General features: G+C 41.4%; 2 protein-coding genes across 2 annotated transcripts in view; one reads left to right on the forward strand and one right to left on the reverse strand.

Moving 5' to 3' along the window:
• Positions 1-3,219: 3,219 nt before the first annotated feature.
• LOC110990997 (E3 ubiquitin-protein ligase TRIM56-like) lies at positions 3,220-9,360 on the reverse strand. Its single transcript, XM_087132110.1, has 3 exons — positions 9,021-9,360; positions 6,827-8,126; positions 3,220-5,553 (listed from the first exon to the last, which is right to left on the reverse strand). The coding sequence occupies exons 1-3, from the start codon at positions 9,066-9,068 to the stop codon at positions 4,934-4,936; spliced, it is 1,968 nt and encodes a 655-aa protein (XP_086988236.1). The 5' UTR covers positions 9,069-9,360; the 3' UTR covers positions 3,220-4,933.
• A 3,952-nt stretch (positions 9,361-13,312) lies between these two features.
• LOC110990864 (uncharacterized) overlaps positions 13,313-20,679 on the forward strand; it is a 28,756-nt gene continuing 21,389 nt past the window's right edge. Inside the window, exons 1-4 of the transcript XR_015424034.1 lie at positions 13,313-13,605; positions 15,782-15,902; positions 18,899-19,020; positions 20,395-20,540. The gene's annotated coding sequence lies outside the window, so the exon portion shown is untranslated. The remainder of the gene's footprint in view (positions 13,606-15,781; positions 15,903-18,898; positions 19,021-20,394; positions 20,541-20,679) is intronic.

Here is a 20,679-nt window from a genome sequence, read left to right on the forward strand (position 1 = left end):
TTCAAGTATGGTCAGCATCTCTTGACTGTTTGAAATTGATCGTGCCGATGTGAATGAAATAACGACATGATTCAATAGTTCCATTGCCCAGGCATTGGGCACTGCAATCTTGCAGTTCATCTTGCAGGCTTCGTTTTACGCCAAAGGAGCGGGTACAAAATCGTAATAAAGATGACACTCAGGATATCTGGGGGTCCCATTTCTTGTTCTCTTTGGAGGTCTTTTGACACGTTTTTATTCAAATGTAACGTGCATAGTTGTGAGCAGGTGTGCTAATAAATAAATGCCAATAAAGGGAGACAGGAGAACGCTTTTAGTGGTGTTTTCCTGCATTATAATTTGACTATTTGTGGAATAGTTTCCACGGAGAAAAATGTTTTTGTTTCTAATCCGCAGTTCAGTTTCTAATTCATGACGGTAGGCCAGTGAGTCATGAAACATTTTTTTCTCGTGTTTCAACGTGACAAGTTCCGTTTGACATTTTGAACCCCTTTCCTTGCTATAACGTCGTTCTGTGATGATTTACACGGCAACATGGCCTGTCTATTTTGTAAGAGAAAACGTCGACAATAAGAAATAAATCAGAGGTCCGTTTCATGGCCAGTGGGATTATCTGTACAAGACGCAGATACGTTACAGCTGAAAAGATTTCCCTCAGGCTTGAAGCCAAGGTGTCATAATTGGATGTGATCAATTGACGGCATATATCGGAGATTCTTGCCTAGAAATTCAATTACAGCTCCTTTGCCCTTCTTTTCAACTGCCTCTGAAATTACATCACAGTTATTTAGGTTCCTTTCAGTGTAAAACAAAAGGCCCCAAAGTAAAGATGAAATGAGAATAAAAGAAAATGAAATGAAGGAGACTTGAAACACCATGGTGCTATTTGAAGTTACCGGCATGGTCCATTTAACGCTAACGCCGTTTTAAAAGATACGAAGATGTAGCCTCTCGTCCTCTCCAAATTGTTCATGAACTGACTATTGAGCCCCCATGGTGTGTAAATCCCGCGGGATGGGGAAATATACCCCCCCTTGGTGGGGGGATGGGCTATTAAATCATCCCCACTTTTGTTTGTGATGAGAAAAAAAATAAAGCGGATTGTGATGAATTTTCAGGATTTCCCAACGACTGAAATGCAATATCACTGTATCAGAAAAGCGAAAGCAATTTTAAGAAGCCATAAGTAAACTATTTTGGTTAAAGATTTTGCATGAATTTAATACACATCACAGAAGTACATCTTTATCAAGAACATCGCCCCCCCCCCCCATCATGTCGAATTTTCATGTCCGGGCAAATCGTCCCCCCACAATTTCCCCGTCCTCCATCTGCCCAATTTTCAACACAGATTTACTCCTCTGTGAGCTCCTTTTAACATTAGACCCCTTCCCCAAATTGTGCCACCTTTTAAACTTTTTGGTTTGGGGAAACTTTGAAGCTATCGGGACCAGAGTCTGGACTGATCTCGTAGCCCGTACTCTATGTCCTATCGCCGGCAATTACCGATGTGGCAACCTTGCCACGTACCTTTTCAAACAAACCACTGACAAGTTCTTTGAAAGATTTCTGCAACGGAAGGTATTTCACTTACCATTCAAAGAAACGTCCTTGCTTTATTTTTTGAATTGAATCGATTGATTTGTGTAGAGTTTTATCGAGATTCTTCCACTCTTGTAATGTAGAAACCACACCTGTAGCACAGATTTTGGAAAGTGTAGATGCAAAGTGTTTCCTGGAAAATGGCGCCGACAAGGTGTGGTGTGTAGGGATACGCAAGCAATGTACAGCGAGTGGTACATAAGACCAGACCTGCGTTGGTTTGACATTGATGTCTATTCCAAACTGTACTGTACATTCTCAAAGCCGCCTTACGCTTCAGTGCACAATAATTTGCAAACCACAGTTTGTCATGAACTTCAAAGCCAGTCCCTTCAACCCAGTCTCCCTTTCAACTCATTTCCACACCGTTGTGTCGAGACTCCATTCTGTTGGGACGAACCTTGCCACAGCTGCACCATAACAAACTACGGAGATACACAGTAACGTGCCATTCAGCACTAAACAGTTGGATTACACAGACTTGACGTTGCCAGTCCTGAGTGTGACAGAATGTTTCATTCTTTGTCGGTTTGAGGGGAGCTTGTCAGAACATCGCCTTTTCAGGTTAAGAGATGGATTGTTCAGACCTACCACGCGGTACCATTACGCTAATTAGAACCGCTCTGGAAATCAGCAATCAGTACAAAAAATTGACCAACATTTGATAGCATAAAGTGTCCTTGATATTTGAGTAATAAGACGAAAACTAATAATGGTGACACTTTCTCCTGAGCATAGGAAGTTGTTTCAAAACATTGATGTAATTTGGAAAAGAACAGGAATTTAGAATTATAAGGTCAACATCGTTTAGACGCTACAAGGAGGCTGTCCCAATAAGAGGCAAAGACTATAAATGGCACGTAGACAAAGACGGACACAGGATGCAATTTGCCACATTCAACCTTGATTTATTTCCACCTCAACTATGTAGGCCTAGATAAAAACTAGAGCTATAGGGCCTACGTGCATTTATATCAGATAGTGCAATGTTTATTCTCTTATGAAACCTAGAAAGCCGACAGTCATATTGGGGGTTTCCTTTAGACTGTACAGTTTCGTCATTGACGGTCAGATAATGGCTGTGTCGTGCACAGACACGAAACGAGAGTCTCCAACCCAACTGTGACCATGCATATTACGCTCTCAAATAAACTTTATGGCGAGCCCAGAGAAAAATTGTAGTGCGTTTCGAATTACCGTCGCTACTACCCCGAAGGCTGTTCATTACACCGAATACACTATACAGGCAACGTACATAGCCAGCTGTGTTTCATGATTAGTTCACTGCATAGCGAAAGGGGTAACTGTGAAATAATACGAGAAATCTTATTCTTGGAAATTATTTTTCTGATGAGGGCTTAGACACTGGTTCAAGCCGTTTTTACGCAGGAGGCTTGCAGCTCACTGGGAGGTCAACCCAAACTTAACACCTGACGCACTTATATGCAAATAACCGAGGCACAACGCATATTATAGTTACGTCATGATACATATTCACATGACAAAATTGAAATGGTCAGGTCGCTTTCACTCAAGCACGGTCCTATGAAATTGTTAAAGCCTATAAACACTGTCAAATCTACCAAATCCATCAAACCTACAGGACTTCACCAATGAACTGTTTTAAAGGTTCATCCTTTTTTATTTTATCTTTAAACTTTTTTATGTATTCCCGTAACGGGTCGGCTACCAAAAACAAAACTAAAGGCGTATTAATATTTACACAGGCTTTGCGTTCGAGATACTCTCTCTACGGATTTCAATTTAGTTGCCAAGTACTAATGTGATAGGGAAGAAAACGGATATCTAGAATTATAGGATCAACATGGTTGAAATGGGACGGGACAGGGAAACCATTCTCAACGTAAATGCAACAAGCACCGGACGTGGTATGTAGACGTAGAGTATTACAAGATGTCGCTTGTAATACTCAACTTTGATGTATTGACGCAGACAAACAACCAGGAGTAATTAAACAACCTCAATTATGGCACCCTTTAACATCTCTCTCACAAACTTCCTGGAGAGCTGTCGTATTACGGGTCTGGTTCTTGATACGTCCCCAAGATTTCTTTATTACTGATAACGTACGGCTTACTTCATATCGCTACATAGTACAAGGGGCAACTGTACAACCATACGGATAATCCAGTAAATCTGTCCACTGTCAAAACGAGTCTTGGGACTTATTTTTTTATTTGGTAGAGGTTTGGATGCGTGTTCAACCCTTCCTTGTACAGGAAAGATTCAAGGAGGCCAGCCGAAAAGTAACAGTTTTACCATGGGTATGCAAATAACCGTTACAATGTAAATTACCTACGTCATGATAAATATTCACATTTAAAAAAAATGAAAAGGTCATGTTGCCTTCAAATAATACTCAAGCATAGTCTTTGAAATCGTTTATATTCTGTAAGTGGAATGTTGTTGCTGTCACTAATTAAAACTATGTAAATAAATTCCACGAAAATTAAGAAATTTGCCAATAAAGTTTTTTATAACCTACATTTCATCTTGCTTTTGCCTCTGCCACCGAGAAAAACATCATTTAAATCTCTAACAAAACTTTCATTTGAGTTCAAAAGAAAACGAAATGAATTTTATTTTGAAAGGAGTTGCAAAGGGGAATGAATTAATATAACTCTCCTCCAAATGGTGACATTGGGCCTGTTTTAACGAGGTATTAATTCGTAATATACATTCAAACGCAAATAAGAATAAGGTGGTTCAACACAAAGGGACAGTTTAATTATGAGGGGAATATTCATCCAAACGTGAGTTCCACATCGACTTTTAGAAATGTACTTCACCATTTAAATGATGAGACCTTCGCTATCCCACTACTCACACAAAGTAAGCTTTTGAGAACATTAAAATTTTATGTAAATCTCAATGAGAACAATTTGAGTTCATATATTATTTTTCAGTTTTTATACTCTCCTCAATTTGATAATCCCCTGCAAGATGTGTGCATTGAAATGAGTCTGATTCTTTTGGTGAGACAAGCTAACAACTTCCCATATCTCCAGTGAGCACTCACGGTAGGCATAACTCATCAATATTGGGATACATTTACTACTGTTAAATGGGTCTATGAAAATAATTCATATGTCGAGAGAAAATATAGTTAACAACGCAAAACTAACAAAGGAATTTGTTTAAATGATAAGCACTTTATGTAGCTCCCATATTTTTGAATCCCATCTCAGCCTACGCAAACCTTTGTGGATCTAATTTTCTATAAAAAAAGAAGTCATGAAATTGAATGCAATGTTGTTCAAACCCCAACATTTCCAACTAATGCTACTGCATAAATCTTGTTTGTGTTACATTAAACAAAGTCATAAATCTTCACTGAGTAGTAGTCTCCAACTGCCAGTTGCCCATCTGCTGTGAATGTAATTCCCATGGGCCAGTGCAGACCCTCTGCGATGCAGTGGAGAAAGCCACCTTGAGGGTCATAGTGGTGGATATGACCGGTGTAACTGCCATTATGCATTGCAACATGGACGCCTGTGCTATCTGCGAATACACCAGTACAGCGTCTAACTACCTCACCATTGATGGTAGGTTTGATGGTGAACAGTGTATCACCATTCCCATCAACAACACCGACTAACTGTTTGAAGTCGTTGATTACGACTCGATCATTGCTGTCAACAGCCACATAACAAGGTTTAATTTTGACTGGGATGAGGCTTCTGAGTTCCCCATCAGTGGGGCTGTGTTCGGTCAGCACCATTCTCTTGACATCACCAACCACAATGGTCCCATCCGTCTTGACTGCTACACTCCGGAGGTCCACTGCGGTCTTACCGACCTCACTCGGTGGCACTGTGGGGAACTGGAAAGCCAGCGTATTGTCCTTGTCAAAGACTTTCACGTGAGATGTGTTCTCCTCAACAACCGCTAAGCGATTGCCGGTGCGTGTAGCTGCAACGCCACATGGCCCTGTTTGGAGTTGAAAGACAAAAAGAAAAGCATTAACCAACCAACCACGTTCATGAAGAGTTATAAAGCCAGAGACATAGGATCAACACTTGTCCCTTCTTCGACAAAATAAATTCCCGGGAACCTGGAATTATTTATTATGAAGCAATCAATATGAAGTTCTTGGAAGAAGTGACAAAAAATGGCTAAACGTTTCGCTACGTCCATGCATAGCAAGTGAACAAGGATTCATGTAGAATGTATATTGAAGCCTCCCCTCCCTGTCTAGCGAGTCCGTGGAATTTGGAATTTTTCCTTCCCTCACGACAATAAGCCCAGCCGGAGCCCCTTCTCAATCTTCGTTGTTGCCAGGCTTGCGTTAAAATATTCGTAATATTAATACACAAGAACACTCGGTCGTGTGGCAACGAACTTTAGGAAAAGAAAGTTAATTTTCCGTCAAAATTAGAAGCAAGAAGGCGTTCTCCTCGTTACCACCCACTACCTGTGCTGCATAGTATTTAAACATGGACAAATGAACGCTGGCAAATAGATACTTCACAAAAACAGAAATGCACTTTGAGCCTTTACGGGAGGAAATGTTGATCACGAAACATTTATTTCAGTGAATTGGAAGCGCATATCTGTTTTGTTGTTATGTGACATATTTGCCTGAATGTTTACAAAAATGTTGGATCCGGAATTGAGGTTCACTGGGTTTGTTTTTAAGAATCCGGGTATTGTACAATTAAGCCGCCGTGTAATCTTTTTGGGGAGAAAAAATTCTCTAAATAAACTTTACTGCAATATCTGGAAAAATAAACATGCCGATCATTTTTTTCTCTTAGAGCCTCCTCCGTCTGGGTACCATGTGACTCTGCCAAAAGCCTTTAGATTTGTTATGTGGCTTGACACCAGTGGTGTATCCAGCGCGGCAACTTGCCCCCAACCGACGGGTTGTTTAGCCTGTTTGTTTTAGATTACGTCATAGGTGAGTAGGAAGAAAGTAATCAGTGTATTTACAAGTATTTATCAAACATGAACAAACCCTTTGAAAACAACACCACGAAATTGAAGCAAGGGAGTTGGGACTGTGAGTGGGCCTAAGGCTTTCGACATTTTGTCTCCCTACCATCATGTTGAATAAGCATTTTGCTTTTGAATTTGCCCCCAAACACACAAATCAGCAAGGATACACCACTGTTTGACATCGTAATTCCAAAATAAATCATGAATTATTTCCGATAAACAAAGCACCAGTGTATCGCTGTGAGCAGTTCCTACACAAACTTACGTCCTTCCATCGGGATTGTGCTTTTCTGGTTACCATCGATGCTGCAGATGACAACTCGATTGTTGTAGTAGTCAGCCACTGCAACCTCATCAGACTGACGAGCAGCAATACCCCAAGCCCCATCAAACTCCCCTGGACCGCTTCCCTTGCGACCAAACTCACATCGCTGCTCCCACTTTTCTTCCGTCACAACTTTGCCCAGACTGATGTCACCTACCCCCTCACTCGGCTTGAACTTCAGAAATCCAAACCTCTTGTCAACTCTGGGAATAGTTTGACCTGCCACCAATTTCAAGTCTTTGTTGATTGTTGCGTAGAGTGAGAGGAACTCACTATCCGCTGCCGTCCTTGTCACCTCTCTTGCTGTCTCCAATGAATGCTGTATTCTCTCCGATGCCAAACTCATTGTTTTCTCATATTCTGCCAGTTTTTGAAGACGATCGCTTTGGATATTTGTTATTTCATGGATGATACGATTTTCTTGAGTAGTGACTTCTTCTCTTATCTCAGCTGCCTTGGTATGCACTACTGAAATTACGTTCTCTACTCTGGTATCGAGGTCGTGTTTCATTTTTGAAGCTATCTCAAGAGATTCTTGGAGTTCATTCAGGATCTTCTCGAGGGGGGAAAACAAGTCAGCTAATGACTCTTTGTATGTTGAAGTGGCCTGTTTTCTATCAATGTATGCGTGTTGCGGTTTGCAGTGGTCTATCACAGTACAATCTCGGCAGATTAATGTCTCACAAGTTGTGCAGAAGAATCGCGTCCCTTCACCCTCGTGGGTTGAACACGTTGGACAATATTTTTCGGACTTCTTGGTCATTTTTATCTTCCCTTGACGAATTTCCTCTAATGGGGGTATTGTGTGGATTGACGTGGCAGCGATCCGTAGCTGTGTGCTTCGACAATGTGAGCAGATATTCTGTTCGCAGTCCAGACAGCGATGCGTTGCCTCATTGCCATCATCACATGTCTCACAGAGCAGCTTCGTCTCACCCGAACACACCAACTTTTCCTGTAGTTCAATCTCCTCAACCAGACCGATCAGATAAAAGTTGGTTTTCAGGCCTCTAACCCCCGCCTGTGGAAGTTGTGTCTCTTGTCGACACACGGGGCAAGGAATCTCTGTACAGCCCTGGTGCTTCGTGCTGCAGTATGTAAGCAGACATTGCTCACAGAAACTATGCAGACAGTCCAGTATCTTGGGTCGTTGGAATCTGTCACTACAAATGGGGCATTCGATATGATGCCTGCTGATCGTCTCTAGAGCTGAACTCACTGCTGATCCCGTTGCCATTTTCTGGTTCATAGAAAACCGTTGAAAGGTCTTGAATTAAATGAAAATCAACATTATTCACCATCGATAAATGAAACGATACGGATTAAGTCTACTAATGTGTATGAAAACCATCCATGGGTAAATACATCGTTTTACGTCAATTGCTCTCAGGGTAAATTCCTGTAGATCATTTAAATAGAGCCCCAACAGGTTTTCCTGTAGCATTATGCCTTCATCAAGCAGGGTGCTAACCAAAGTTCTGGTTTAAATTCATGCAAGCCAGTGGGGGGGGGAGATTGCCTACGTCTTTGGGGAAATAAAAGAAGTGGTATCGGCAACACCCGTTCATCAAAAAATATTAACTCTTGTGTATTAACTCATAGATAAATTGAGCTTTACAGGCGTCTTTCTTTACTTTTGACGTTTAAAAGTTTTGATATTGAAATGACCTATGAATAACACACAGTGGTGTTGTGCACCTAACGGCGCGGCGCTTGGATAATTTGGCGGCCCATCCCCATTTACCAGAAAGTGTGCGGTGTGTGTTCAGACTCCCAATTCCCCCAACCTCTACAGTGTAACGCTCATACATTAACTTTAAGTTAGTCGTGTATTTCAATACAGTAGGCCTAATCATTCCTTGATGAAGCAACCAATCGGTTGGTACATTCATAACCTGACATAACTACTCCACACAGCTAAAAATCGAATGAGGCTGAGGTGAGTTGATGTGTCTTGTTCAACCCACCGGCCATCCCGTCCATAAGGTACCAGCGAGCTTCTTTAAAAAAGGGCTAAACTTTCCCTCCCCCCGTGGGGATATTGCTGACTCGCCCCTCCTCTTCCCCAACTGCCATGACCATGTTAACTCACACCCTGCCTTTGCACTTCCCGATGGAGAATGAATAACATTACCACATAACAACATGTCCACCACTGTCCCTGTTGTGCTTTGGCAAGCATCAATCACTGCACGTTTGCTTCATCACAGAGAGCACCTTACATATTGTTGTTCCCATGGCTAATCCAGAACGTTTATTGAGCCTCTGCGTTCGCCAACTTACCAAAATACCAATCGTATCTGATGGTTGTGCCACGGTGATTTTATTTCGGTCAAGATATCTCTCGTTGGAAAGAGAATTATTTTAGCGATCCTTGTCCTTGAACATGGCGTCCACGGTAGGCAGCTATGTGTCGAGCCACGTATACACGGAGTCTATGTGTTTGTGTCGTTGTATTATTGTAAACAACAATGTCACAGGTTGGCGACCTTCAACTTCACTGCCAAGCGAGGCTGCGTCTCCAAATGCTTGACTACGGCTAGCAGTAACGAACCGGTTGATATGTTTTTGCTGCAGCCGCTAGGCAGTAGCTTGCAAAGGCGCACGTTATTTCAAGCTGCAGCCGTAACATTCGATGGCAGGGTACGGACTTTGATCAGTCAGCGCGTCATAACAACACCCACTTTAATTGATTGCCGCATTTGAGCTTGGAAAGGAAAGCTCTATTGTGGAAACAGGATTTATAGTAGAGGACACACAGGATGCCATGTTAGAACATTCATGATACAAGAGCATACAAAGCTGCATTTTGAACGCCTGTATAAAAGTTTAGTACAATCAATTCAATACAATCTATGCAGGAAAGAAATATGTACATGTGTGTCTATTGTAGTAGGTTGCACGCTTTCTGCAACCAAACTACGTCAAAAAAGTAGATTAAACAAGATTTCGCGAGCCGCACCTAAGCGAATATCACATAACATAAAACAATTCATGTACAATGCATTGATTCTTGTGCAGTGTTTTGGGCGGTGTAATACCCGCCAATTATTCCTTTGTTAATCAGTACTTTATCTTATATCGTTCCAATATGGAGTTACTACTTCGACCTCCGCAAACAAATCAATCTTGAAAAGATGAGCCATCACAGATTTATACTGTATAAGAAACGCAGGTTCCACTGATTTGAATCGAGCTAACTACACAATTGTGGTCGAAAAGTTAATGCAAATAATGTTTACCATCAGCCCTGATAACTGAACCTAGTTTACCATAAATGTTGAACAGCTTGTGCAGAAACAAATATCCGCAGAATGGAAAGGTTTTACCTTCACTGGCATAAAATAGACTCATCAAAATCGATTACAATTATTGATGCCATGTCTGATTTTCATAATTGATTTATTTTACTGTTCTTTATAAATTCCAGGATACCAATCACCCTAAGACACTAAGTAATGAAGAAATATTGCTGTTGACATCTCTAACTTCGAACATGTTGATATCTTTATCCCTGTCGCTTAGCGGGAAAGTGTTTATTTTGCTCTTTAAATTACAGCGGAGAAAATAATCAAATCACCAAGCATGGAAAAAAGATTCCAACATTTATCATCTATGGATGCGTTCTCCTCGACAACCGCCAATCGATTGGTGGTGCGTGTAGCTGCAATGCCACGTGGCCCTATTTGGAGTTGAAAACCAAAAAAAACTAAGCATTAACCAATCACTCACGTTCATGAAGAGTTACAAAGCCAGGGACCTAGGATCAACCCTTGTCCCTTCCTCAACAAATAGATCCCGGGAACCTGGAACTATCTATTATGACATAATCAATATGAAGTTCCTGGAAGAAGTGCCAAAGAAATGGCTAACGTGTAGATATGTCCATGCTTAGAAAGTGAACAAGGATTCATGTAGAATGTATATTGAAGCCTCCCCGTCTAGCGGCTCTGTGGAATTTGGAATTTTTCCTTCCCTCACGACAATAAGCTCCAGCCGGGGCCACTTCTCAACCTTCGATCGTTGTTGCCAGGCTTGCGTTAAAATGATCGTAATATTAATATACTGGAAACAAACTTAAAGGTCGAGGTTGGGCTGCCTGTTCTTGACACGGGTTTCTTGTTCTCGCGCTCGAACGGCTGGTACACGACTCAAGAACACTGTTCCCGGAACAGAATCACGCACCACCTCCTCGTCGGGGTTTTACAGGAACTAACTACATGAACTGTCATAAAGAGGCATCCTTACGAGCCTAGAAGGGAAAAACACATTACCTGATACCAAAGTAAGTCCCATCCGACTACGCTTGTATTTTTTCTCAAGCTTTCGGAGGAAACACTAGGCCTAACTACAATATACACGTCGAGCAGGGTAAAAAAACCCAACATTAAAGTAACATCTCCCCAACGCATATCCATCCTTCGAATGAAAGACTTTAAAACTTTAGGCGCAGGGAGTTATTTTCACGCGTCATTAATTTATCCATTATGAATAGAGCCTCAAAGTTGACCCCTGATGGCGCGCTTCCGGAACCCTGGTATAGGAAAAATCACGTGCAAAGATTTTAGAATTTGTAACTTGTGTTTCTCCAGTTACTTCTTTAATTAAAAATCCAACTTGGAAAAAGGGCTTTGAAAATCATTTACCAGTATACCAATTTTTAGAAAGTGAAAAAATACCTGACCTAAAAGAGAAATATCTTGCCAAAATTGACCCATCCCCTCCGAAAATCTAAACGGGCTTGCGCAGCGGTCTTGCAGGCAGATGAACATTTACGGTTTAAAATTTTATGGTAGTCTGGCTGTAAAAGCTGAAACTAAACGGACATTTTCACGTGGCTGCAGGTGGTTATAAGGTAATAAACTAAGACCGATAAAGCTACTTTTACGAATGTTTCTAACTTTTGCTCACAACACTAACTGCGTTAAGTCAAATCAATGGAACACGGAATCCATCGACTACAGGTGGGTAAAACTGTTTGCAACTTTTTACAATCTCATTTTCACGTAAGCACGGGGAATAAAAACAAAATAAACGAGCATGAACACGGATAGATCTAGGTACGATATCGCCGGACGTAAAAGGTAGAAAATTCGTTTTTTTACCCATTTCCACTGGGGTGACTTTTCCTAAATATTGGTTGAGGAAGTCAAAGGTAAAATCCCAGCATGAATGTTTCATGGGGTGGCCTCAGGATTTATTCCTCCAAAATATATGGAACGTGACAGGACGGCCGTAACGGTGTAAAATCCCCATAGGCGGACCCCGCGGGGGTTGCGGAAGCCCGCTGCGTGACCTCTTACTTTCAGGCTTTATTTGGGATCGACTCCTCGGTGAATCTCGTCTTTAGAACATTTTTGAGCACGTGATGTCAATTGTCACAGTGTGTGGCAAAGAAACGAAGGGGTTAAAAATGTAATTAATTAAAGTTTCATTTAGCCGGCGTCGGTCTACGTAGTGGCCTATCAAGCTGAGTTGAGAAACAGGATTTAATGCAACTCCCATAGGACTGTGTGCTAAGTGGCCCCTTGTGTACAATCTAATGGATTATTTACAAAACGGTGCCTGGGGCAGACAGTGGAATGTTTCTTATCAGTGACAGCTGTCTGGAACTTGTCAGAGGCCTCTTTCGGCTATCTTTGAAGTGTTATTTGGGGGGGGTTGTGGTGGTGGTACGGCTTGGCCGACGTGTGGCAAGCCCCCCCCCTCAAATCGGGATAGCTTGGGATTACGCCCCCCACACAGTACTGAGATGTACTTTTGGTGGTTTTTAAGAGCTGTCGAGGCTAGGGGACAATCACTGAAGCATTTATATAACTTTTAAGATGGACTCAGGTCTCTGTAACCCTGAGAAATGATATGGACTCACCTGGCGAGGCCGCTCCCGAGACCGTGTAAAAAAATATTTACCTCGCCCCAGGGTTTTAATGCAGTGTGGAGATGTCTTTTTTATTTCTGTGCCACATCAATAAATGTCAACATGGTGAAATAGGTAATAATTCATGTTATTCCTTTCTCCCTGCTTATTCTATTGATGTTGTGAAAGTTCCCAGAGAGCCAAATGTAGGCCACACATTTTAACGATGGGCACCACCTACAGCCCATGTAAAGGTTTTATTTTGAAAAAAAAAAAGCAGTTCAGACTTTGGTGCTTAATTGAAATATAAAAGACGCTAGAATCTAACCTATAACCTTGATATATCAATAATATTTTTAAAAGCATCTATCTGAACGGAAATTAAAATAAATACACAACAGTCTAAACGGGCTTGAAAAAAGAACCCCTTTTCGATGCACCAAAGGATTTTTCCGTTGAACGAAACCTTCCTTGAGGGCGCTATCATTAAGTACTTGAATGGCTAGCTGCGAGCTGCGCGCGTGCTGCGCATGTGACGTGTCGACAGTTCGCGCATCACGCGAGATGCACTGATGATCTGAGCTGAGGCACATGTCAGGCCATGGCTACAATAATCCACGGTTTTTAATGTTTTTTTTAGAATTGAAAAGGAAAGTGGAATTTTATTATCATGTAATTACTGAGAAGATACACGGATATCTCAAGTTATTTGGTGATTTAGCGAGGCTGTAACTCGTAAGATTATTTATGCTGCCTGAAATGTTCGTCCCGTCCGCCGCGCTCCTACGAACGGGAGACTGTGTGCTGGATCATGGAGGTCTTGTCCTACCTCCATGGCTGGATGATGAACCCCACAGTTCTGGTGGGTACATAAACATGTAGGCCTATTACATCTTGATTCTGGGCCTGTAGGCCGTTGTGTTGTTTTCATTTCTAAACCTTTTGTCCATAAAAACTGCAGGAGGCGCCATACCGGTACTGCCTGCCCCAGCTACCAAGCTGACTGGCATTATGGCTGTCATTAGCGCATAGCGACCATGGGTGTGGTCTACAGTGTGCATAAATGTAGGGCTTGGTCCTGTAGGTCTGCTTTACAGGGGTCGAGGCTTATAAACCTTTCAACTATGTTTGCTATTTTCTTTTAGGAGCGAGGTTGGAGAAGATGTCATTAGATATCTTTGGATATATACATGTACAGGTAAATTTGGATTCTATCGGACTCTTCAAGGCAAAGAAAACTTGGTTTGAAGCAGGGATAGTTTGAGATGTTTTATTTATGTACAAGTGTAATGCAGAGGAAGCTGTGATTTTTTTGTGTACACACAAAAGTGAGTGTGGATTTTGACTGAAAACTTAAAGTTCACATTTCCATAAAATGTTTGTTCTTATTTGTGCCTTATTTCAATAAATTAAATGCTGGCTTCACTTGAAATTTTGAAAATTCTGAAATTAGAAATTAATCAGAGGAGCTAGAGCCCGCAGAAAAAGACAAATTTTAATCACGATTTCTGATTTCAGAAAACGATTTGCCAAATAAACAGCGCCCTCGCTCACTTATGCATGTCCTGAGATGTAGTCACAGTACATGTACCTTTTGCATCTTTACCCCTCGACGTGTCTCACTTGGGAGGCCCAGCATTATGAATATCCATCTGAAACACCCCCTCATCAGCTGGAAAAACCTGTTTTCATGGGCAGTGTCCAATCAAACCCAGTCTTGTTGGTAGCGACTCAATTAATCAATAACCCAAATGGGTAATGAGGATTTATCATTTGTAAACAATGATTGAGGTGCTATTTCCACCAAAGGTGCCACTACGCAGGGTGGATAGGAATTCCAGTTAGCATGGCTCCAGGGAGCAGCCATTATTGATGAGGAAGCCCGTGATCTGAGGCATTTACTGAGAATATCCCCTGTTGGAAACAGGTCCAAAATATATGTTGGTATTACCTGAGGTATAGAACATGAAAATGAAAGGTTTAGATTTGTGTCCACTGCCCACGTGCTCCAAAACACCCCCATCGAAAAATGATTGTCACAAAAAGGCTATCAAACATACTTTTCAAAACCCAAATCATAACGTAGCAGTAAAAAGTCATACATGTACCTTTGTGCATAGCTAGGTACCTAGGCATAGCCACCTCAGCCCTACAACTTGAACGATTAAATTCCTTGATACATTCAAATACATACATCATGTACGCACTACTCTCAGTAAGCACCGCGCATGGCTTGACTGTGTGTATGCACGTGTGTGTACGACGACCGGCTTGTCAGTGCAGTTTCTGTCGACTTAGCTTTGAGTCAAGTAGTACCGGTTGTGGAACGCGGCTTCCAATCAAAAATTGTTTGTTGGCCACTTGATGACCTCATTGACCTTTTATGGAATGTAACCAAGGGTGTGGCTACTAGACGACTGGTATGCATAATATTGGACTGAAGCACAGTGGAATGCAGTGAGAATTTGGCAGTGTCATGCACCAGGGAATGCATGGTCACCATTGATCTTCCCTGAAATTCTTACCACATGCTTTACCTGTTCATATATTTATTGCACCAATTTGTATCATTGAAGTATAATTTAAAGATCATGTCAACCTGTTTTTGAACAGGTACATGTAATGTACATGTATTTTGGCGGCTGTTAACCTGGTTAAAAGCCTCTTGGATTACTGCAATGGGCCATGGGATTGGTTTTTACTGAGAATATAGTCCACAGCTCCCCCTAAACTTAAGTATCTTGGATGATACACCCCACTCAGGATACTGACCTTGTAAACTCACACAAGATCACATCCTGTCTGTGACCGGTCCTCATGTGCCTAAGCTAGGATATAGCAGTTTGACACTAAGAGTGTTTTACCAGTTGTCATCTGGCATTTTGTCAATTGACTATACCAATGTGAAACCAGCCCTACTCCAAGGTTGCAAATCTTATCTTGATCTTGAAAGTATCGGCAACCACCATCCTCTGTGGCATCGCCGATACCTCCCAGCAGTTTATCATCCCTGAACTCAGTTTTCTTATTGGATGCAGGCACTGACCACTCCTTCAGTTGCAATGTTGAGCCAAATGGACTCCACCACATCTTGGGCCAGAATTCTCAAGCCGTTTTTTTCCTGTTCTGAGGACTTGTATTAGGAAGGAAAATCTACAGGTGCGTCATTTATTTTACTTAGTTCCATATTTTATGATCATCGCCAACAGTTTGCCATTTGCTTTACTTAGTTACATATTTTATGATCATCGCCAACAGTGTGCCATTTGCTTTACTTAGTTACATATTTTATGATCATCCCCAACAGTGTGCCATTTGCTTTACTTAGTTACATATTTTATGATCATTGCCAACAGTGTGCCATTTGGGACACAAGGTTGACTATGCATAACGGTAGGCAGCCAACGATCACCATTGTCAGTACATCATAAGCGTTGTCGGCAAACTCAAACTCGATCCACAAACTGCGGTTAACCTCTTTTTCATTAAAATCTTGAGAAAGGAGATATTCGGGGAAACATACACTACTCAAAAAATTAGCAGGGTGGCACAAATTTCAGCAGGGCGGCAAAATTTTAGCGGGGCGGCCCAAAATTTCGGCAGGGCAGCCCGCCCTGCTAAAACAGCCCGAGGAGAACACTGTGAAGGTTGCACATGCATGGAGATCTCCATTATTACTGTAAAGGACAAGGAAATTTGCCATCTAAGGAACAGTAAGCGTGCCTTTTTCTGTGCTCACTGTCTCCATGAACTACATATGCAGAACCTTTGTCAACGTAAAAATCATGTGACTAGGAAGGTTGTAAACTTTAGCCATTATCAGGAAAAATGGGGATTTGGAAGAAGATCACCTGTACAGAGATGACATTTGTCAGGATTTTTCATGATTTAAGATTTTTATCTTTTTTCATGTGGATTTTAAATTTTGGAAAGTGCTGAGATAACCAATAAGGTGTGTGTCAATTAATTTTAATAACAAGAAATGGGTATTTCAAGAGGTACCTTAAACTCAAATGATACCTGTACGCTATAAACTCTTTGTTCCTGTGGAGCCTTCAAACTTTCTGGTGATCTTCTTCTAGCTATTGCATTTTTCTCTAATCTCACCCCTGCCTGAGACTGTCTTGAAGGTTTTTTTTGGGGGGGATGGGTTTAATTTGTCAGATTTCCCTCTCCCTGTTGTTAGTATAAAGACATTGTGGGGGAGGGGTGATTGATTAATTGATTGATCTGTGTGATTGATTGATCAATTTGAACAGAATCTGTTGATCACATAACTATCGCTGATCAAAGTACACTGTAGTCACAACAGGATCCTTTCTTTCCATTTGAAGGCTGTGGAAGACTTATCCAAGGACGGGAAGTTACATGTACGTCTGGGATTTTGTACAGAGGCCTCTACCAGCCATTATTTGGGGCGACATTTGTCTAACTACATTGTTATCACTGAAACTTGTCCTAGGTGCACCCACCTTAACTTTTAGCTTTCAGCCATACATTTACATCAAGCACACGTGTATAGATTCTTGAACTCGTCCAAGTTTGTTTTGTAGTATAAGAAATACCTTCATACCGGTATCTCGGGGGAACAGCTCTTTGTTCATATTTCTATGATTTGAAATGTTAACAGTCTAATAGTGTGCTCTCCACTATATTTCTGATGGCTTAAACATATGTCATGAGGCCAAAGGCCGAGTGGTATACGGGACACAGGCGCACTACATTCCTTGTTCCACGGGCACAAGCTTGATAACGAATTTATCTTTAAAGCAAACTTGACGTGCAGTAAAGAAAAGGGACCTATGTGTATGAGCGCTTTACATAAAGAAAGAAGACAAAAGATATCATACGGCACACAGGAAAAATAGGAACACCGATGTACCACAATTCTGTGATTTTATCTAGGGAGCATGGGATTTATTTCTGGTTTAACTTATTTCAATAATAAAAGAATAAGAACTGGGCTCTCACTAGGAAAGGAAATTGTTAGTATTGTACGTGCATTTACATGTAAACACCTGTGATGATCAGCATGAGGGAAACACGCCACTTCTGATGCAGATGTGTGATTGCTTAGCCTAAAAATAGCGCAATGGATTGAGTTAGAACAGTGCATTACGCTGGGTTTGATATGAACTGTGCAATACAGTTATACATGTATCACACTGTTTGTTGCCATGGAACGACCAATCAGAACTGAGAATTCAAGTTTGCCTGAGGATAAAATCATTTGTAAACGAGTGAAGTGTCATTACCACAAAAGGGGCCAGCACTGTTGGGAATGTTTGGCCCTCTCTTGACCCCTCTTAGGGTTTACTGAAGAGGGCAAACTCCACCAAAATGTTGATAAGAGAGCACCCAATCCGAGACTTTTACAGAGAATAGCCTCTGTTGGAAATGGGGCTGAAAATACATGTGTTATGGTATTACCCGAGTCACATAACATCTCTAGCGTCATGAATGTGGGTCGTTGGCACATGAGAAAAAAAAAAAAGATCAATTGAGCTGGCTTTTGTGGTGAAGCAGAGGGATTAATATTGTGGATTTGTTTGAATTTAATTTTATTTTCTTTTTCAATTTCTTTCCAGTGGGAAAAGATCTAATTTAAAAGGTCATTATATTTACTGCACAAATTTGTATTATTGAAGTATACATACATGTACATGTATTCTATTTCAGGACAAAAGCTCACATCAACATTTCTTGGTCAGGTAACACCGTTATGTATTATGGACCCTGTTCTGAACAGGGGCTTTTGTCTGTAAAAGTCTCATTCATTACAGCAATGGGTAGTTGGATTGGCTCCTAACTCCCCCTGATGCATCCTGAATGATACCACTCCTACTCAGGACACTGACCTTGTAAACTCACACCGGATCACATCTTGTCTGTGACCAGTCTTCTTGTGGCTAATACAGTAACTAGGATATACTCAGTGTCATACTGTGGAGAGCTTTACCAGTTGTCATCTGATGTTGTATCAATTGATCCTACCATAGTAAAACCAAAGGCACTCCAAGTTTGAGAATCTTATCTTGATCTTCCCTGAACTATCATAAGAGTATAGGCAACCATCATCCTCTGTCATGTCTGTGGCATCACTGATACATCACAGCAGTTTATCCCTGAACTCAGTTTCTTCTTCTTGGCTGCAGGCACTGACCACTCCTTCAGTTGGAATGTTGAGCCTAACGAACTCCACCACATCTTGGGCCAGAATTGTCAAGTCCTTTTTCTTTCTGTTCTGATGGTTAATCTGAGGAAGGAAAATCTACAGGTGCGTCATTTGCTTTGCTTTATATCTTATGACCACCGCCAACAGTGTTCCATGTGCATGCATTGTAAACTCTACCAGGTCTTTCAAATCCGTGGTTGAAATTTTTCCATGAACATTTCTGTAGCTGTCCCTGTGGCTAAAATCCTGCTGAACCTGAAACAGCGTGCCCCTCTCATCTGCCGTACTGTCAACTCCAAAGAAATGTAACATCAAGAGAGCCCCATCTGTGGAATTCACGTGGGTTCAGTATGGATCCCTTAAATCTATCTTAAGGTTGCAGTGCGCTAATTAAAGTGACGAATTCTGCTGAGCTCATCAGTATAAACGCTGTTGCCCCTCTGTTTCTTTTGAAAAATGAGATTGTTTGGCAAAAAAATGGAGGGGGTATGGAAATTTAGGCCAGGTTTGGGAGCTTCCATCCAGGGGAAGAGTTGATAAGATTGCAGATGAAAAATGGTCCACAGTGAACAAGAAAATAGAGGGAAGCAAAATCCTGAACCTGAAACACGAGATAGTTTGGCCAAAAAATGGACGGACTGTGGTGGAAGTGTACATTTAGGTCAGGATTTACTCCCTGGGTTTGCATGCTTCCGTTTGATGGAAAAGACCTCAATCATGTCAATGCCCAAGAAAGTGGAGGGAAGCCATTTAAAAATGGTGGTGACTAGGTTTAGGAACTTTCACGTTTTGAGCCGGGGGGAGAAGGTGAGTTTATTTTGTGTGAAGGATTGAAAACGTATTTGTTGTAATCGCTTAACCTACCAACATTGAAAAGTAACGGAAAGACTAGGGTCAAGACAAAAATTTATTTTTGTTTGAGAAACTCCAGTAATGTCAATTGGAATGTTATCAAGTGCTGAACTTTGTTAAGGTTCCTCAAAGTGCCAGGTTATTTCAGCCCATCTCACAGCCGGATTTCCCCCTCCCCAAGAACTTGGCTGTGCCATTCTGGATTTTCTTTTATTAACCTTGGTAGGCATGTAAAAACTCTCATCAGAAATGTGAAATTTGAAGTCAGTCAGACATATACCTGTAGTTTTGTCATTACCTGTCATTGGAAATACAAAGCTGTATGCATACTCAGTCTGGCCCTGTGCATTGAATACCCCAGTGTAAAATACATCAGTGCTGTGCAAGAATGGTATGGTTTTTTCCAAAAATTGGTTAAAAAATGACTGCAAAGTGTAACTCTAAAAACTCATTTAGGCTCAGCCCCTGAATCAATGCACTGCGGCGACATCGGGAAGAAATGTTGATTACTCTTTTAGGATTAAATTTGCACTGTTTCCAATGTGGCTTGGATTAGTGCACTTCACCCTTGGGTCCTTTCTCCACCAGCCCTTGACCGTTTAGTATCTGTCATTTGTTCAACAGTGAGACCCCATCCCCAAAGCCAACTACAGGATGCGTGCCGTCACCATCCTTTGATTGAGACAAACCTGTACACATAGAGCTGGAGATTCCTCCTTGATGTGTCTGGTACCAACTGTCCTCGCTGGATCCTCTTCCACTACTCTAAGGTTGACAATTTCTCTTCCAGTTTGCTCTTGATGTTTTTTTCAGAGTACATGGCTCTTGGCCAACCACCATTGAATGGTACATTCATCGGAAAAGGCAAACAACACTTCAAAATGTTTTCTATGGTGCAACACAGCAACA

Source organism: Acanthaster planci, unplaced genomic scaffold, assembly GCF_054643075.1.
Source record: "Acanthaster planci isolate LZ-2023a unplaced genomic scaffold, COTS_SCS Contig93, whole genome shotgun sequence".
NCBI classification, from domain to species: Eukaryota; Metazoa; Echinodermata; class Asteroidea; order Valvatida; family Acanthasteridae; genus Acanthaster; species Acanthaster planci.

What these genes read in the sequence shown, in the direction of transcription:
- LOC110990997 (XM_087132110.1), bottom strand. Translation starts at nt 9,068, where the DNA reads ATGCTTGCCAAAGCACAACAGGGACAGTGGTGGACATGTTGTTATGTG. An exon ending in GGTGGACATGTTGTTATGTG is followed by an intron (nt 8,127 to 9,020) that starts GTAATGTTATTC and finishes TCTATGAACCAG; the next exon opens with AAAATGGCAACGGGATCAGC. An exon ending in CACAATCCCGATGGAAGGAC is followed by an intron (nt 5,554 to 6,826) that starts GTAAGTTTGTGT and finishes AACTCCAAACAG; the next exon opens with GGCCATGTGGCGTTGCAGCT.